The sequence below is a fragment of the Solea solea genome, chromosome 10 (genome assembly GCF_958295425.1).
Source record: "Solea solea chromosome 10, fSolSol10.1, whole genome shotgun sequence".
NCBI lineage: Eukaryota > Metazoa > Chordata > Actinopteri > Pleuronectiformes > Soleidae > Solea > Solea solea.
The window spans coordinates 8523702-8540669 of NC_081143.1; the positions used below are offsets into that span (position 1 = coordinate 8523702).

Below are 16968 nucleotides of genomic sequence, written 5' to 3' on the forward strand. Positions count from 1 at the left end.
CCGTAGAGAGGGAAGTGAATTAGAGGCGTGTTAAATGATCGACACAGTGAAAGACAATGGTCAGAAACGGGCACACATTTATGTCGTCCCTTTTGTTTATTTTGTTCAGGCTACCTGTTTTTTCCGGGGGGCGTGGCCTGTAACTCGACAATGACGGTGCGGACACACAAAGATCGGATCTGATCACTTGCGATATATAATGTGAAAAATTTGTCAGGAAGATCAGATTCTGATCAGATATGTTTACAAATCCGATTTGTGCTGCAGTCCAAACAGGGCCTTAATGTTCCGCCCATTCCAAGACCAAACTTACTATTGTGAGTCTGATCAATCGAAATCTAACCCTCAAGTTTGAACCCTGACGTAATGAACATGGGCTTTATCACCTGTTTTTTTACGTACCAACACCTGACATTTTTACATAAAAATGATCCTGAACTGTTGAGATGCTGCTGAGACATACACATCTGAACTTGTTAAACTTAAACTGCAGACTAATCTGAAAACTGGATCAGATCCAAATCAAACTTTAATTGGCGAGTGTCTAATCCTACATACACATTAGTTTTGACAGAGATATTTATTTTTTTGCAGTTTTGCCCATTATAAGAGCAGGGGATTTCTTGAATATTTGATTATTTTTGGTGATATCATCAGTGGGTAGATTCTTACCCAAATTTAATGGAATGTACTCGGGTGATCCCAAAATACACAGATTGATCCATCAAAATGTGTAGAGAGGAAAATGCAAAAACAAGAATAAACATAAACACAAGAGGAAAACTGAACCTCCGTGGCAGAGGTAATTAGACAGAAACTGTCTTCCCCCAAAGGCCAATGCTACTTACATTAAAACATTACTTGAGTAACAACTAATTTATCTTCGAGTTTATAGAAAATCATCTAACAATAGCATCATTGTTGTCGCCATTTCTTGGCACGCGCGGCTAATTTGAGCCTCTATAGCATTCAAACTGAATTCAGTCGACAACAAGCAAGAGAATTAATGGTGTTGACTTTTTTTTCTCCTTTGTGGTTCAAGCTGAATTCCTCACACAGGAATAATATGCTTTGTATGCAAATATCATCAACCAAAATATAATATTTATGAAAAAAAGAGTTATAAAGCTCGCCCTTTCAGATGCCATACACACACAAAGCTTCTTCCCTGACAGCGGTTGGAATGTATTGACAGTGATTTGGCAGAAAACACGTGAAATTCTGGCTGAAAAAGCTGAAATCAGATTTTTATTTTACTCGATTGTTTTTTTATAACTTCAGGTCCAAACAAATTAAAAATATGACAGCTTGCTTCCATTAATGAAATTTACATAATTAAAAAGGAACCACAACAACCACTTGGCTCCTCTCTGTCCCTTGACTGAACACTTTATGCCACTTCTCTTGACTGTGTTTGGTTAATGCTCTGCATCTCGGGATGGTGTAAGTGCTGTAATCCATCGATTTGTGCTGCTGCACCACAGACATCATATTCCCTCAACATGGCAGACTACGAATCTGTAAAGCAGATGTGTTGCATCCAACGCCGTGTTTAGTAACACATCAGAGCACCGGCGCACATCAGAGCGATTTTGTACAACATCTCGGGGGGTTCCTCTGCAGCAGGACTACAGCATATAATCCATGACTGGATTCAGTCAGTATGGAAAACAAGGCGACGCTTATTCTACATCCAGTGAAGTTCTTGTGTGCAACAGAAGACAAATTATAGCTATCAGCCACCGCGGCTCTCTAAGAGCATGCAGCCAACTTGTAAAGGCTGTAATGTGGAAATGTTGATATCAGCTGCCTTGCTCAGATGAATGACAAAATTCTCTCAACTCCATGAATACATGAATAAATAAACAAGACAAGAATCTATGCTCAGTGGATCTCTCTTGTTTCCTCTCTGCTCATTCTTTTTTCCCCCTCCTTTTCTTCTAATCTTCATTTCTCTGTCTTTCCCTCACTCTTTTGCTTTCATGAATTAATAAACCGACCTCTGAATGTAAAAGCTGTCTGTATCCATCTTTCGTTCACTTTTTTCTTTGCTTTTATTCATAAATTAGTAATCACAAAATGTTAAAGCAAAAAATCCTGCTGCATTAAGGGAATTTTCCTCCCCCTTTCCTTCCGCCTCGATTGCCTCCCTGCCAGTCGGCCCGGACTTTGTTCTTCTGTTCTTTAGAGATTGCATATTTTTGTGTGTGTGTGTGTGTGTGTGTGTGTGTGTGTGTGTGTGTGTGTGTTACCCTGTTCTTCGCTCATTATGTTGAACTATCTGTTCTTCCTTCTTCACTCCTGTTCTTTGACAGCCTCGTGCCCCCTCTCCCTTTCTCTCCAATTCCTGCATCTACCCACTTTGCCATTTGCAGTTAATCACAACTAATGATGATTGTAACTTGGCCTTGGTCCAGTCATACAAACTCATCGTGCATTCACCAGTGTGGTGTTCACATGATAAACACACACACAGAGAGAGCGCACATTACAGGGCTCTGTAAGATGCTGTAAATGAGTATCTCGTGGCTGTGTATGTGTGTGATGGTTGTGTGGGTGATGATTCATGGATGCACAGTAACAGCCACTTATCAGCCCGAGGAAAGACGACGGCATAAGAGCTCATCGGTCATATTTACTCTCCTACGAGCTCAGAACAAGTGAGAATCTTTTTTTAACGTCACTGTCATCGTGTCGGCGAAGGTTCTCGTCATTCAGGGTCAGAGTCGTCCTCAGCCGTCCGCTGCGGGCGACTGGACTGAAGATGACCATGAGACGTGTGTGTGTGTGTGTGTGTGTTACCTGGTGGGACTCCAGTAGAGACGGTGGAGGACGTGACCGCGCCCCGTCCTGCGGCAGTGAGCGCTGCCACCTGTAGTGTGTACATGGTGGTGGAGGTGAGGCCCGTCAGCTGGTACTGCAGGGTGGAGTTGGACAGAGAATGTTCCTTGCGACTGGACTCCAGGTCAGACACTTGCCACCACAACAGATAGCCTGTGTGGAGTAGAGCACGTGCTGAGTTAATGAAGGTATTCATGATATCGCTAATAAAGCTGTACACATATTTACACAGTCACTCACACACACACACATTAGAGAGATTTTAGTGATAATGTTGACTTTGTGGAATTGAGTACTTATTACAAATCATCCACCTTAATACCACTGTGTGGGTGTGTGTGTGTGTTTGTTACCTTTTTTCTGACATAAACACCGAAAAGTACTCCTTATGGAGATCAAAACCTGGTCCTAATGAGCTACTCATTACTGAGTAACTGGTTATGTTTAGGCTCTAAGGCAGGGGTGGGCAATTATTTTCCACAAGGGGCCACATGAGAAACAAAGGGCCGAGCCAAATTTAAATTCATTTTAATTTAATTTTATCACTTTTATCTAAAAAAAGCAGTAAATTGTATTGTTTTGGTGTAAATTGGGCAGCATACAAAAACACAATAAACACAATTACTAACCAACTCTATTGAAAATATCAAATGACTATGCTATATAATGAATACTTTTATACTATACTACTGTGGTGTAGTGCAGTGAATATATTGTCCCCCCCCCACATATGCTGCATTCACACCGGATGAGTTTACATACGAGTGACGGTGCTTCCGCTGGTTAGATCATAAGATAATAAACAGGGAGGGAGATGATGATAACTCCTGAACTTAAACCGAGACACTTGTAGAAGAAAAGAACCACAGACCTCCGACTCTTCATCAGATAAGCTCTTGTATTTCTCTTTGTGGTTGGTCATGTAGTAGCGATTCAGATTGTAATCCTTAAACACAGTGACTTGTGTACCACAAACTAAGCACACGGCTTGACCTTTGACGCCTGTAAAGAAATATTTACTCTATACTAAGGCCACGTCCAGACCGAAATGGCCCAAACGTAAACAATCTTTTTCTTTGTGTACAGGAAACTTTTTGAAAGTTTCCCCTGTAGAGACGGCATCGTTTCAGGAAATATCTCCTTCCACACGGAACACTAACGACAAGCGACCAGCAACAAATCTACCGACTTTCTCTAATAAACCTAAACACTTTACGAGGAAGGAAGAAGGAAATGCACAATTCGGCAGCATGATTGAGATCCATCTAACTGTATTTACTGCGGGCGGGGAGTCGGACACACACACACACACACACACACACACACACACACACACACACGCACAGCTGAGTGAGCGCACACATAAACAGAGTCACAGACAAGAACGAGCTGTGGATGTTCAGTGCAGCAGACTGTGTGTGTGGAACAATCACTGATCGGTTTTGTTTTGTTTTCCCCTCTCTTTATTTTACGATTTAACAATCTCGAAATCTCTAAAGACAGGACGTGTTCTAGTGAAACCTAGTGTCTTTTCACACTGACTTTAGTTACTTTTCATTGACAGTACTTGATGACACTGTTAAACAATCTCCAAACACAAGACAATGAATGACAGCGCTAGAGAGAGAGCTGGGAATATGACGTCATCGTTTCCCTAAAGTAGCGTAGTATTTGCTGTCTACATGGAAACTCCATTTGCACGTGGACGGGCCCTAAGATTTGAATTTTGGTTAGGTTAAGGTTAGGGTTAGGCATTAACTGGTCATGGTTAAGGTTAGGGCTAATGCTCTGCTGTAAGCTGTGAGGACACAGGGTGATTCCAAAACTATCTTTGACCTTGTGAAGGAACAAAGGAGTGACTTTTTTCTGTCACCCCAAGTAAGCTGACTGTCGTGGGTGGAGGAGGTCTCACTCCATTCTGATGTCCACCTGTACCATTTCACTCTGGTACCCCAAGGGTAGGGTGCCAAAGAATGGAATGCTTGGGGCTGAATATTTTGGTATTATTCCTAATGGAAACGGAAAAAATGTATACGTACAGCTTTGGTTTTAAGGTTCTAGTAAGAATTAGGCTTAGATATGCATTACCTTAAGAGTTAGGGTTAGGCACTTAAATGTGACGGTTAAGGTTAGGATAAGGGGTTTGGGAATGCTTTATATCTATGACTGTCCTATTCATGAATGTGTGTGTGTGCAATTATGGATGACTGTGACGAGGCGATGTTTCTTTCTGTGTGTTTCATGTTCGATACATGTTTCCACATTTTGTTTTTCCATATGTTTCATATATTATTTTTATACATCTTCCTTGGCATTTATATTCAATTTGTCTGTAATTAAATCTGCTATATGAATAACATTGCTGTGGCCATTAAGTAAAACATCTGCTTTTACGCGTTCTTTTACACTCAACAGTCAATTTAGTTTGGATGTCACGCCCGCACGCACGCTCGCACACAAGCACACACCCACACACAGCTACATACACAGAGCCAAAAGGCAGGGAGAGAGAGCAGAAGGAGTAACTACAGTCAAAATCCCTGTCTGTCCCTTCGCATCTTCACAGTCATGCATCACACTCCCCCACTTTAAATTGTGTGTGTGACTGTGTGTAATAGAGAGAAGCCACTTGTGTGTAAAGCCCTGGAGAGAGTGAATGGTCCCTCATCTGTCTCCTTGCACGCCAGGTGCTGGATGAAAAGCAGGTTGAGGAGAAAGGAGTAAATGTGCAAGGTGACCTTGATTGAAAAACAATTTTCCCACTCCTGAGTGTGAAATGTGACTGAAAAGGCCCTGCAGCCTTGTGCAGTTTGATAATGGCCTTGTTGAGTAAGAGCCTGATGTGCAGCCCCATGTCATCCAACAGACTAATGCACACATGCACGTTGTCGGGTAACGGCTTAAAGATTTACCATTTTTCAATTTTCAACTAGCTTTACGTCATTGTAATGTTTGCAGTACATTGCAGTACATGAGAAATGCTTGCCTCCCCTCCATGTTTACCTCGGAGATACTCTTGTACTTATACCGTTAAAGTTGCGTTCTCACCAGTAACGATGCCGTTCTTGTCTTCGGGCTCCGCCCAGCTGACTCTGAGTGATGTGTCTAAGATTTCTGTGAAGCTCAGGTGACGAACAGGTCCAGGTGCTTTGAAAAGAGAAAGAGAATAACAATGTGAGGGATTTGGACGGACACTTCTTTGCTTCTTCTTTGAGTTGGACATTACATTTTAACCTCTAAATAAAGCACATTTCTGCTTATTTCCAGAGGAAAACAACAGTGGAGAAAAGAAACAAAGGTCCAAAGCCGAATTCAACCTACGCTAAGAACGTATAAAAGATCTGATATTTCAAAACACCACAAATGTACAGTAAATATCAAGATAAATCCACCTCTAACTGTTTTCAGGATTGTAAATAAGTGTACAGGCTTATTTTGATTCTTTATATGTATGTATACATGTGTGTAGATGTATTCTACATGTTCATGTTTTTGTATGTTGTGGATTATAGGATTTAAAAATGCTAATTAAAAACCAACAAAAAAAACCATAAAGTACCACTTCAAGACCTGATTAACTGTGACGTTTCATGAAAAAATGGCAAGAGACACCGACAAACTAATCACCCTATTTCCCCCACACTTAACGAATTATCCCTGCACACTATTACCGGCTGCTATTCAGCGTCACTTACCACATCTTAATCACATCTGCAATGACCACCACCACATACATTATTCAGGGACACACATGCCTGTCTTTACTCATTTCATCCATGGCTCCATAACCCTTCACTCTGCGGTGCAATTAAGATATTCTTTGAAGACATTCAATAACACTGACACACGCATGTACACGTGAACACATTCCTATTTTACCCTCGGAGGACCAATATCGTCCAAATGTGGACCGCTATTGCTGTGTTCCCGGCATTGAACGTGACACAACAAGCAACAATGGAGGACATAAAACAGCTCTATTTGTTTGTGTCCGTTTGTCTTCTTGACCAGACGTCAAGCTGGCCAATCAGCTGGCTGTCGTGGGTGGAGCCGGGATAGCTCCATCCTGACCGTACCGTACCGTTTCAATCTGGCAAAAAAATATATGTACTGTACTGTACCATCCCCCTCTTCCACGGACAAGAACAGAGAACATTTTCATTAAAGGCCTTCTTTGAAAACTTGGAGGTAACCATGTCTGAACACACGAATGCAAAACCTTAGAGCAACATGTTAACAGTGTGAGGGATTTGGACAGACACTTCTTTCGAGCTGTGTTTCTTCGACTTTAAATTTTAACCTCTAAATTATGCGCATTTCTGCTTATGAGACAGAGGAAAAGAACACAGGAGAGGTGAAGCAAAGGGCCAAGGCTGAATTCAACCTAAGCTGCTGCTGTAATGATGTTTGTGGTATGGTCTTAACCAGGTGTGCTACTGGGCTGGGCCCACAGCTTCAAACATTAAACAGTTCTCTACCATCCTGAGACATTTGTGAGAAACAAATGAGCAGTATTTGTTTGAGTCTTCACTTTTGCCTTCAAATTCACTGAACCTCATAAAAAATGAAACATCAGAAATTCTGAAACATTTCTCTAACAAGCTGAGCTACTTGCTGACCTCTGGCAGACCATGGTAGCCACTTGGAAAGTCACTGGAATAACAGGATCTTTTGGAAGTTTCAAGGTTTCATAGGCCACGAGGACTAGGTTTGATTCCTGAGAGATAAAATTAGTCCAATATCCAAAAGGAGAGACTCATCATCTTATAGAAATAATGTGTCTATTAAAATCCTTCACCGAACACTCTGGACGTTTCAGGACATGCGTTGGTTCGTTAGGTTTTGCAGCACAGTTTTGAGGACCAGCACTGTAAATAACTATTGGAGGATAAAGAAAAGAAGGGCAGACAGAGAGTCTGAGCAGATAGTACTTTGTTAGACAATTTTTTGGACGTTTTTAAGTTGTGACTTGACGTCCTTATACGGTACAGTGGGTGTTAGACCCACAGTGTGTACTGTAGAAAGTTTGGAGAGAAGCTACCAAGAAGGGGAATTGCTGATGTGGTAGGTTTGTATGTGACCACAGCAGTGATGGCTCTGAAAGCCTGCTGAGGCTCTTCATACTGTGAAGAAGTGTAGATAAAAAATATCTGCTCCAGCCCACAGAGGCAGTGGCAAGTATAACTGTAAGGTCTGCAGGTTACGGTTAAGGTAATTTCATTAATCGCTGGGGGGAAATTCATCATCTGCCCTTTTTCCCATCCTCTACTACGAAGGAACTGGAAGTAGGAGGAGTGGACAGCAGGGACTAACTCCTAAGGTACTGAACATCAGTGCCCTAGTTAGGGGCACTGAAAGGGGCATTACCATATGTGTTGATGGTATGAGGAAACCCACACAAACTTGGAGACAACATGCAAAGTTGACACATAAAGGTCCTGGGACAGACCAGAGTTAACTAACTGTACCACCATCATGATGTTGCAATTAAAAATATTGCACACCGTCCACAATGAAAAAAATGCATTTATGATGCAAAAACAGACCGAAAAACATTGGAATCAAAATATGAAATCAAAATAACATAGAGACAACTGCATGTCAAACAAGCCTATGTTGAATTTAATCATGTGACAAATATAACCCAATACATTATTATTATAAAAATATTGTTCACACTTGGTCAGTTTGGGCCAGAATTGTATGTAATTTGATTAGACTTCCATAGGCCCGCCCACAAACAAATAACCACACAGCAAAGAACAAATCAGGGAGCGCAAAGGACAAGTGTATTTTCAAACAATAAAATACAATATTTTTGAATGCTCCTTACAAAGTGTTTGATTCATGAAAAGTGTTGTTTGAAAATACACACATCTAATTCCATAGTTTTCATTATAATTTTAAAATAAGTGTACTGTCACAGGACGTCGACTGGACGGAGCCCCGCCTTAACCATAACCACTTCATGCCTAATCTTAAGAACTATTGGTCCTGAAAAGGTCTAGTAGTTCTTACTACCAGAAAACACCTTTTCTGGTGTTTATGCCAGAAAAGGTCCTAAAGAGGTAACAAACACACACACACACACACACACACACACAGATCTATCATCAAGCAAGAATTACACCCGTCGTTAACCCTGCAACACGCCCTGCTCCCACTCAATACCTGTCCACAGCCACGTGTACATGTACAACTGTGTGTTAATGTGTGTGTGTGTCCACATGGCTTCTAATATTCCCTTCCCACTCGATAATTGCTGGTTGATAATAATTGCTTGTCTGTTTGCCCATAGGCTATTGTGTTTATTCGACGGTGCGACTGTGTGCATGTGTACTTGCAAATGGGAGTGGCCGCTGTTATGTTTATCCACGGAACAGTAAGCTATAAATGCCCTATTGCCTGAAAACATATGAATCAATTCTCCGTAAAGCAAAAAAAAAATTAAAAATAAAGACGGGAGTGTAGAGGGGAACCTCAGAACAAAGAGATTAAAACAAAATGAGAAAAGGACGAGTGTGTTGTGAGTGTAGCTGTTGAGCGTGCAGCTGTATTTCACACTGACAGGAACAGCTGGACTGAACTCAGCGCAACTCAACACACTTCCATTGTTATTCACAGGAGAGGTTGACACGGTGTTCTCTGTGCTGTGTTCTGGCTTTATTCAAATTCAAGCGTACCTGTATTCCGAGCTTTGTGAGGACCTTCTGGGAGAGCGAGGACAATTTGACCAGTCGTCAACAAACAAGAGCGATTTGTGTGTGAGCGGCGAGTGGATGATGTCGATCAAATCAAAGACGGGTACTCACTGTCCTCGTGCGTCTGCAGCAGGGTGGGCGCGCTGCGAGGGCCGTCCCCCGGCGTGGTGAAGCAGAGGGTGGTGCCGGAGTACCAGGTGAATTTCTTGAGTCCACTGACCAATCCTGTGTGGCGTGAGCCTGGATAGTCCGGCGTGATCGTCACTATGATAACATCCTCAGGGGACTGCTCTGGCCAGACAAGCAGCTGTGTTCAATGAGGAGAAAAAAAAGAAAAGTTACAAATAAATATTCACCCTTAGTTATTCATTTTAGTCATGAAGTTGTAGCATTAGCCTCAGGCTGCTGAATCTAAAGCTTGTTATTCAGATTGTTTTTATGAGACAAAAGCTATTCCTACAGCAACATAGAATATAGTGGATGTTTTAAAATCGGGCTGACACACAGGGGGTTCTTTTTCACTTCATTTAAAAACACCAAATAGGATTCACACTTTTCGCTCCAGGAAAACTTATCTGCATTAATGTGAGCAATTATATTATTTATGTATAATTGCAGCACTTAACATAAATCTCTGCCAGTCATATCACTCATAACAGCATCTGAGGACAAACATTAAGTCTGATTATCAGTCCGACTTAATGCCACATGTCTATTGAGAGAACCGATTCACATTTAGTGCTTTAACCACAGAAACAAAAAAAGAGACGAGCCATAGGCAACGCTGTGATAGGTACCACATGTATAGAGTATAAAGAAATAACGGGCTGAAATGTTAAGCTTACTTGTCACCAGAATGAAAGCAGAGGAATCTGGTAGTGGTGTGTAAATGCAGAGGCAAAACAAAACAAACAAACATCTGCTTACAGACCAGCGTCACGCGGTAATTGGATTGAAAGTGTCTCTTCGATGGCATATTGTCGGTGGGTGTACATTAACATGTATTTGTCACCGCTGCATTCCCAAAGCGAGGATGCTATTTTCAAGAGTCCATCCATCAACGCTGAATGTCTGATGTGTTGCGGCTCACATTTTCAGCGTATTCTAGTTCAGTGTTTCCCAACCCTGGTCCTCAGGGAACACTGCCCTGCTCCAACACACCCGATTCAGACGAACAGCTCGTTACCAGCCTTCTGCGGAGCTCGATGACGAGCTGACCATTTGGTGACCACATTAAGTGATAACAATAACCCAGACTAGTAGGCAATAAGCTTATATTGTGTATTGAAGTGCTATTTCCTCCGTATTGTCCCTATACAGTACATTTTCATACAGCCCAAGTCTTTGAGAGGCACTGATATTAACCACATAGGTGTCACTTAGCATTTATGGAATAAAATGATAAAGCGAAAGCATGTGCAAGTTTCTCTATAAAGGTCCCACACTGTTTTATATTTCAGTCATTTCTCGTTTCACAACAACAAACTATGACACAGATGTTTGAGACCTGTGGGAAAAAAAGAAGAGTTGCAGAGATATAATAGTACAGACATTTTCTTTTCCAGGCTGTGTTTTCAATGGTTCCAAAAACAGTTCTCTCCAGCGACACGTGTGGCAAATGACAACAACTCAAGCGCCACTCCCTGCTTCAGTACCAGTGGGTGGAAGTGAGACACTGATGTTTACCTGAGGTATACAGCAGCGAGCATAATGCCACAGCTTTTTTGCCAGATTCCAATGCATATAAATCAGTCTGCAGGCCATTGTAGGCAACAGAGGAGGAGGACAAGTCTTCTTTCGCACATTCACATTATGATCCGTTCATTCATTGGCGTTATAAAAGCGATTAACGCATGAATAATCTTACATAGACACCCTTTCATTGTGTGCACCACTGTGCAGCGCTTCAGCTAATCACATGTCAAAAAGGTGAGGAAAATGTGATATTTTATGTAATGTTAAGATTCAAAACGGGGGTATTATTCTGCTGCTACAAGTGTGTTAAAAAAAAAATGCAGATTGTGTGGGATTTTTACAGTCTAAACAATCCAGTCTGTAGATGGGGAGATTTTGCTGAAGAGGAAGGCTCTACCCAGCGTTAGTATGATGTTCTTAAAAGTACTCGGTGAGCAGTAAATAACAGTTGCATTCAGCCTGCTTTATTGAGCAATATACAGGATTTACAGCCGTAACTCTGGTGTCTGAACCCTGACTGTGAATGTTTATGTGCTCTGGTGTTTTGGCATCCCTGGCCAAGTTACATATGTAGTGGGTTTTTGTAATAAAAATAAGTGGAATATGACTCCTGCTGCAAACTTGCCTTTCAAACAAACCAATGAGCCTTCCTCTAACCGTTAATGCTGTAACGGCTACTTTTCAAGTCATTAAACTAAAAAATACTAAAGTGCATTTTGCGGTTTATGTGAAAGTACTTCTGCTCAGTCAGCACTCCCCAAATTTTTTTGCATTAAGCTGTGCATGTGCTGACAAAAAAAAAGAAAAAAGAATCAGTTGATCATTACGGAATCAAATTGACATCCAATTTTATGTGGAATAAGTAAATTGCTAAGCATATTAACTTAAGAACATCCTTACAATCACAGGGAGAAGAAACCAGTCAAAAACACTAATGTCCTGCAATTAGGAAAAATCTGGTTATGCCCAGAGTCTGTACGTGACTGCTTTTTCTTCTGCCCTGAAGGCCCTGCACTGCACCCACTTTTTCATGCTAAAATGAGGTTTTCAAATGCAATTTATTATCAGCACAGTACATTTTGGGTGCAGTAAAAGAGTGCTGATCTGGCACCCTTCAGCATCTGATGCTAGTCCACTTTCAAAGGGAACTGGGTAGATTGGCTCTGCTGTTGCTATAGAAACATGTTATTCTGAAGCAGAATTAAATGGATACCCAGTGTGGGCTGAAGATGGCATACAGTACAGGGCTGTCCTGACCTGGGGCCGGAGAAAGTGCAACACAGTTTAAACTTTCTGCTGAGGCACAGGGAACAATACACTGGACTGGTAAGATATTATTCTCAATATATACAGGATTTGGTGCACAGTTTACCTCAGAGGTGTCAAACAATAAGACATAAGATGACAACTATCGCATTATTACATTCAACTTTAAATGGCATACATATAAGCTTGTTAAAGCTACAGCTGTCCACGCTATTGTTTACTCAATTTTAGATTGATTTCTCTGTTTTTGATATTAATAGATTAATTTTTGGTTTTATTGTGAAGTTTACATTGTTCCATATCAAAACAAGCACTTTTACTTTGAAATTCTGTGAAACATCATCAAGCTTATCTTGATGTCAAGATGGAATATTGTGTTTATTTTGACATCATATTGCCCACTTGCTACTGAACAGTTGTTGTTTTTTCTCCTCTTGACCAGACTAGAAGCTCATTGGCCCCCAGGTCATTTAAGTTTACTTTAAAACTGTAATAGACAAGTATTTTCGCCTTGTTTTCCTCTTTTCTACCACGATGACTCGATTTAAAGCACAAACAAACTGCGAAATTTTCTATCCAAAACGATGCAGGAAACTACTTTCACTCAATATCTGCAGCTAATATTTAACAGCAGGGGGTCCTAATGATGACAGATGTATCCGTGTTCTTACCATTGTCTTCCCACAGCTGTGTCTTTATGACAGCCATCAACTGCCGGAGACACAAATGTTGTCTACTTCCCTATTTAATGTATTTTGTGATTGGCGATACGTGACTCTGACTCTAAGACTTTGCTCCTCTCATCTGAGCGACATTTTCATTTCAGAGGAGAAACATCTTCAGTATCCACAGGCAAGTCCAGTTGCCTTGCAGCATTCAGGTCTGACATGACCTGAATCATCTAATACAAACTGTACTTTATATAAAACCTCTTCTGTACGGAAGACAAGACTTGGGAATTCAGAAAGAGAAGGAAAAAAATAAAAAACCCTGCAGTCTGTTAAGTAAAAAACAATTAATCTGTTCTTTATTGTGTGTCTGAATAAACCTAATTCATGAGTCACTAAGCATAGACAGATAAATTTAATAACTAAAGCCAGTGTCTCTCAAAAGTCAGGGTTTACTGAGTCATAAGCCTGTGTCAAGGACACGCAAGTGAAAGACATGAAAAAAAACAATCAGTGTTCAGATATATTATTATGAGTTATATTGTTATGGGCATTGTATATGTTCACTGATGTGCGGGGGTGAAATGAGATGAGTCTTTGCTTCATAACCTCTTTTAATTAATATCATTATCTACTGTTCTCCAACCAGCAAAAACACACTCGGAGATGCACACCCACATGTGCTGCAGCCCTGAGAGGCTTCACTGATGTGGGGTGGTGGTGCCTGTACACAGAGACAACATCAGACAGCCACATCAAACCGACGGAAAAACCATATAGTATTTATCAACCAACAAAAAAACAGTCTCACACACACACAGAGAGACTCACTGACGCACAGCAAGAATGTGACGTGCGTTCTTTGTCATGTTAATCAGTTCCTTAGGGGTTGGTTGGCACAACGAAGTGCGGAATAAATCAAATACCAGTACTAGAGCATCTACATCACTCGCACGATTCAATCCTTTGCTCCTACTCGGCTCACCACTATCCTGCTTACAGCTCCTCTATTATAATCTCTTATTTTTCCTCCAGTCCTTTGTTCCTATTTTTGAAACACCTTGTTTTTTTTTTCTTCTGTACTTAATCCTGTCTTCTTTTCTTTTCCTCATCACACTTGGCTTGGCTAAATGAAAGAGTAAATAGGAGCGAGGCAGTGCATCCTGGGACAGGACCTTGCCGTAAAATGCACTCATTAAATCAAGACTTTCTCCTACGAATAATGCGTCAGACATTGTATTCATTAGAATGTTTTCTACATATTCACCACGTAAATGAAAAATGAAATGCATTCTCCCATATGTGTGAAAAAAAAAAAAACAACCCCACAGGTGTAAGCCTGCGTTTTATTGAGACTGAATTTATTTTTACTACGTACACATTCATCCGGAAGCTTACCTTGTATCCCTGGTTGATTCCATTAATAAACTGCTGAGGTGGAGGTTTCCATGTGAAACGGATGGTGGTCGAGTTGATGGCTACAACTTCCACTTCCTGCGGAGGAGCTGTGGGAACTGAAGAGAGACAAACACAAACACACACGTGTAACGTTTAGTCACAATGAGTTCACTAAGAAGAAAAAGAGAAAGAAAAAAAAGGCTTGCATACTACATGAGAGCTACGCTTTTACTTTTCAAGAAGTAGTAGTAGTAGTTTTGAGTATCTCACATTATGCGCAATTTTAATATTTCATGATAGGATTGAGTTCATTTTTTTTATCTTAAAAAAAGAAACGTGCAAGGCTCGCACAAACTCATTGCCAAATCTTGAAATAATGACCTAATTTCTCAATAAAATTCATCTCACCTTTTGTATTTTGCATGTGTATGTTTCGCACATTATTATATTATCATAAATACAGTCGGAATTCCTAAATGAGATTAAGATGCTCAGGATTAGTGACTCATTCTGAACAATGGAGGTGACTCATGAAGACTTCTAAAATGATAAATTAAATGTGTTATGTCCTTCAGTCGCTGACCTCTGGAGGCCAGACAGCGGCCGTGGAGACTTTCACTCGCTTGATTTGTTGGATCTGTCATGCAGTCATGTTATGATCTTGATAAAGCAGCCACGTCAACTCTAATTACCCAGCTGATGTTGCTGCACAGCACATCATCATTTATTGATTGAAAACCACGACGTAATGAATACAAGAATCATGACATCTGATCTGTATGTACACTTAATTAGAGTTACAATGTGCATTGAAATGATTTATCTTCCTATTGAGCTGTCGGGGTCACAATAGACAGATTAAACTAGGACTGCACGCAGTCATGACAGGACCCTCGTGTCCCCACGCAAGTGTCCCCCACACAAGTGTCCCCCACGCAAGTCTGGGAGTGCAGCAGTTCCCTGACCTCACTGTCTCCCTCACTTTTATTCGATCAATCACATAATCGCATCGTTAGCTCATTTACATAGAGTGCAAATTGCCAAAATGAACACCAAAATTCCAAATGATTACTGTTGAGTTGAGGCCATGGTTAGGGTTGACTTTTTTGTTTGTCCTGGTCTATAACATCTCACCAAGTTTTGGGAAATTTGGTGGACCTCAATTTGCCTTTGTTTTCACCGGGGGGGGGCTATAGAGCCCTTGAGCAACACACCTGTTAGCTTAGCTGTTAGCTCCATCTGAGTAGAGTGGCAGAGGAGGCATCACAGATGGGGAGTGCAACGAGTGATGAACGATGTGGGACTAATATAATCATGTTTTGTGTGCAGGACGGGGCATATCTGGAAAATCTTCATAGAAGAAGAAAAAAAAGATTTCTGAGAAAAAAGAGGGTATGAATGTACGATTAGATGTTCTTTTCTCCTGAGTTTGTCACCATCTGGCAAAGTTTTCGCCCGCGTGGCTCGTTCGAGCTTCGGTCGTTTTGAGGATTATATATTTCACGTGGCGAGGAACCGTGTACCTTGGCTTAAGCTCTTGGATGACGTCTTTGAAACCGGATCCCTGCGAGATGTTAATCGGTCTCATGTCTTTGCAAATAAAGCGGACCAGTTTGTACGTAATAGCATCGACGAGCGGTGGCAAAATATACGTAATTCTTGCTTGCTCGGACTTAAACGGCTGGTTTGCCAGGTGTCCCCTCATGTTGCTCGTTGACGAGTGATATTTCATTTCGACGTTGCAAACTTTCCCCACATCGCTTTTTAGACGGGTGTATTACTGACGTATCAGAAAACGTTATTGTTCTGCGAGGGTCGATTTTTTTAATATTTGAATTAAATTCGACAGCCCTAACAGCCCTAATGTGTTAGCCCTTTAAATGTTACATGAAATCTGCAAGTCAGTGGATGAAAACATTAATATACCAAAGCCAGAATGGTAAAAGAAGGGTGTGACTGTTTCCGTGTGGGTGTTTGTGGGTTTATGTTATTGAATAATGCTGATGCTAGAAAACTACAGAGTGATAATGCACTGTTGCATGATGGGAGTGCCCTTTACATTTTATATGCGAGTCAGAGAGGCCAGTACAGTGGGAGAGAAGAGCACACAGAGAGGATAGAGCAGAGACCAGCGCAAGTTTGTGAAAAATGGAAAGCAAAAGAGAGTGAGACAAAGTGAAGCTAAGGTTGAGGAGACAGCATGAGAGATTAATTGATATTAAAGATGCTCTCTCCCCTCCTGCCAGGCTGACTGTACACCTGGGGACCGACTTCTAACCTTTCTCAGCACACTGCTACAGATAAAACACTACATTCTGTCCTCTGGTGGAATCTTAGTGTGCATATTTGGCTCTGTGTGGAGGAGTGGGAAAAGAAAGAGAAATGTTATGTTAATAGTG

The 16968-nt window shown here is 41.1% G+C and overlaps 1 protein-coding gene across 2 annotated transcripts in view; it reads right to left on the reverse strand.

The window, feature by feature from the left end:
• Positions 1–16968, reverse strand: part of LOC131466990 (protein sidekick-1-like) — a 267384-nt gene that overhangs the window by 45502 nt on the left and 204914 nt on the right. For both annotated transcript variants that reach the window (XM_058640648.1, XM_058640647.1), the window contains 4 exons: positions 14570–14685; positions 9654–9849; positions 5890–5988; positions 2803–2994 (listed from right to left, as the gene is read on the reverse strand). In XM_058640648.1, coding sequence (XP_058496631.1) covers positions 2803–2994; positions 5890–5988; positions 9654–9849; positions 14570–14685 — 603 coding nt within the window. The remainder of the gene's footprint in view (positions 1–2802; positions 2995–5889; positions 5989–9653; positions 9850–14569; positions 14686–16968) is intronic.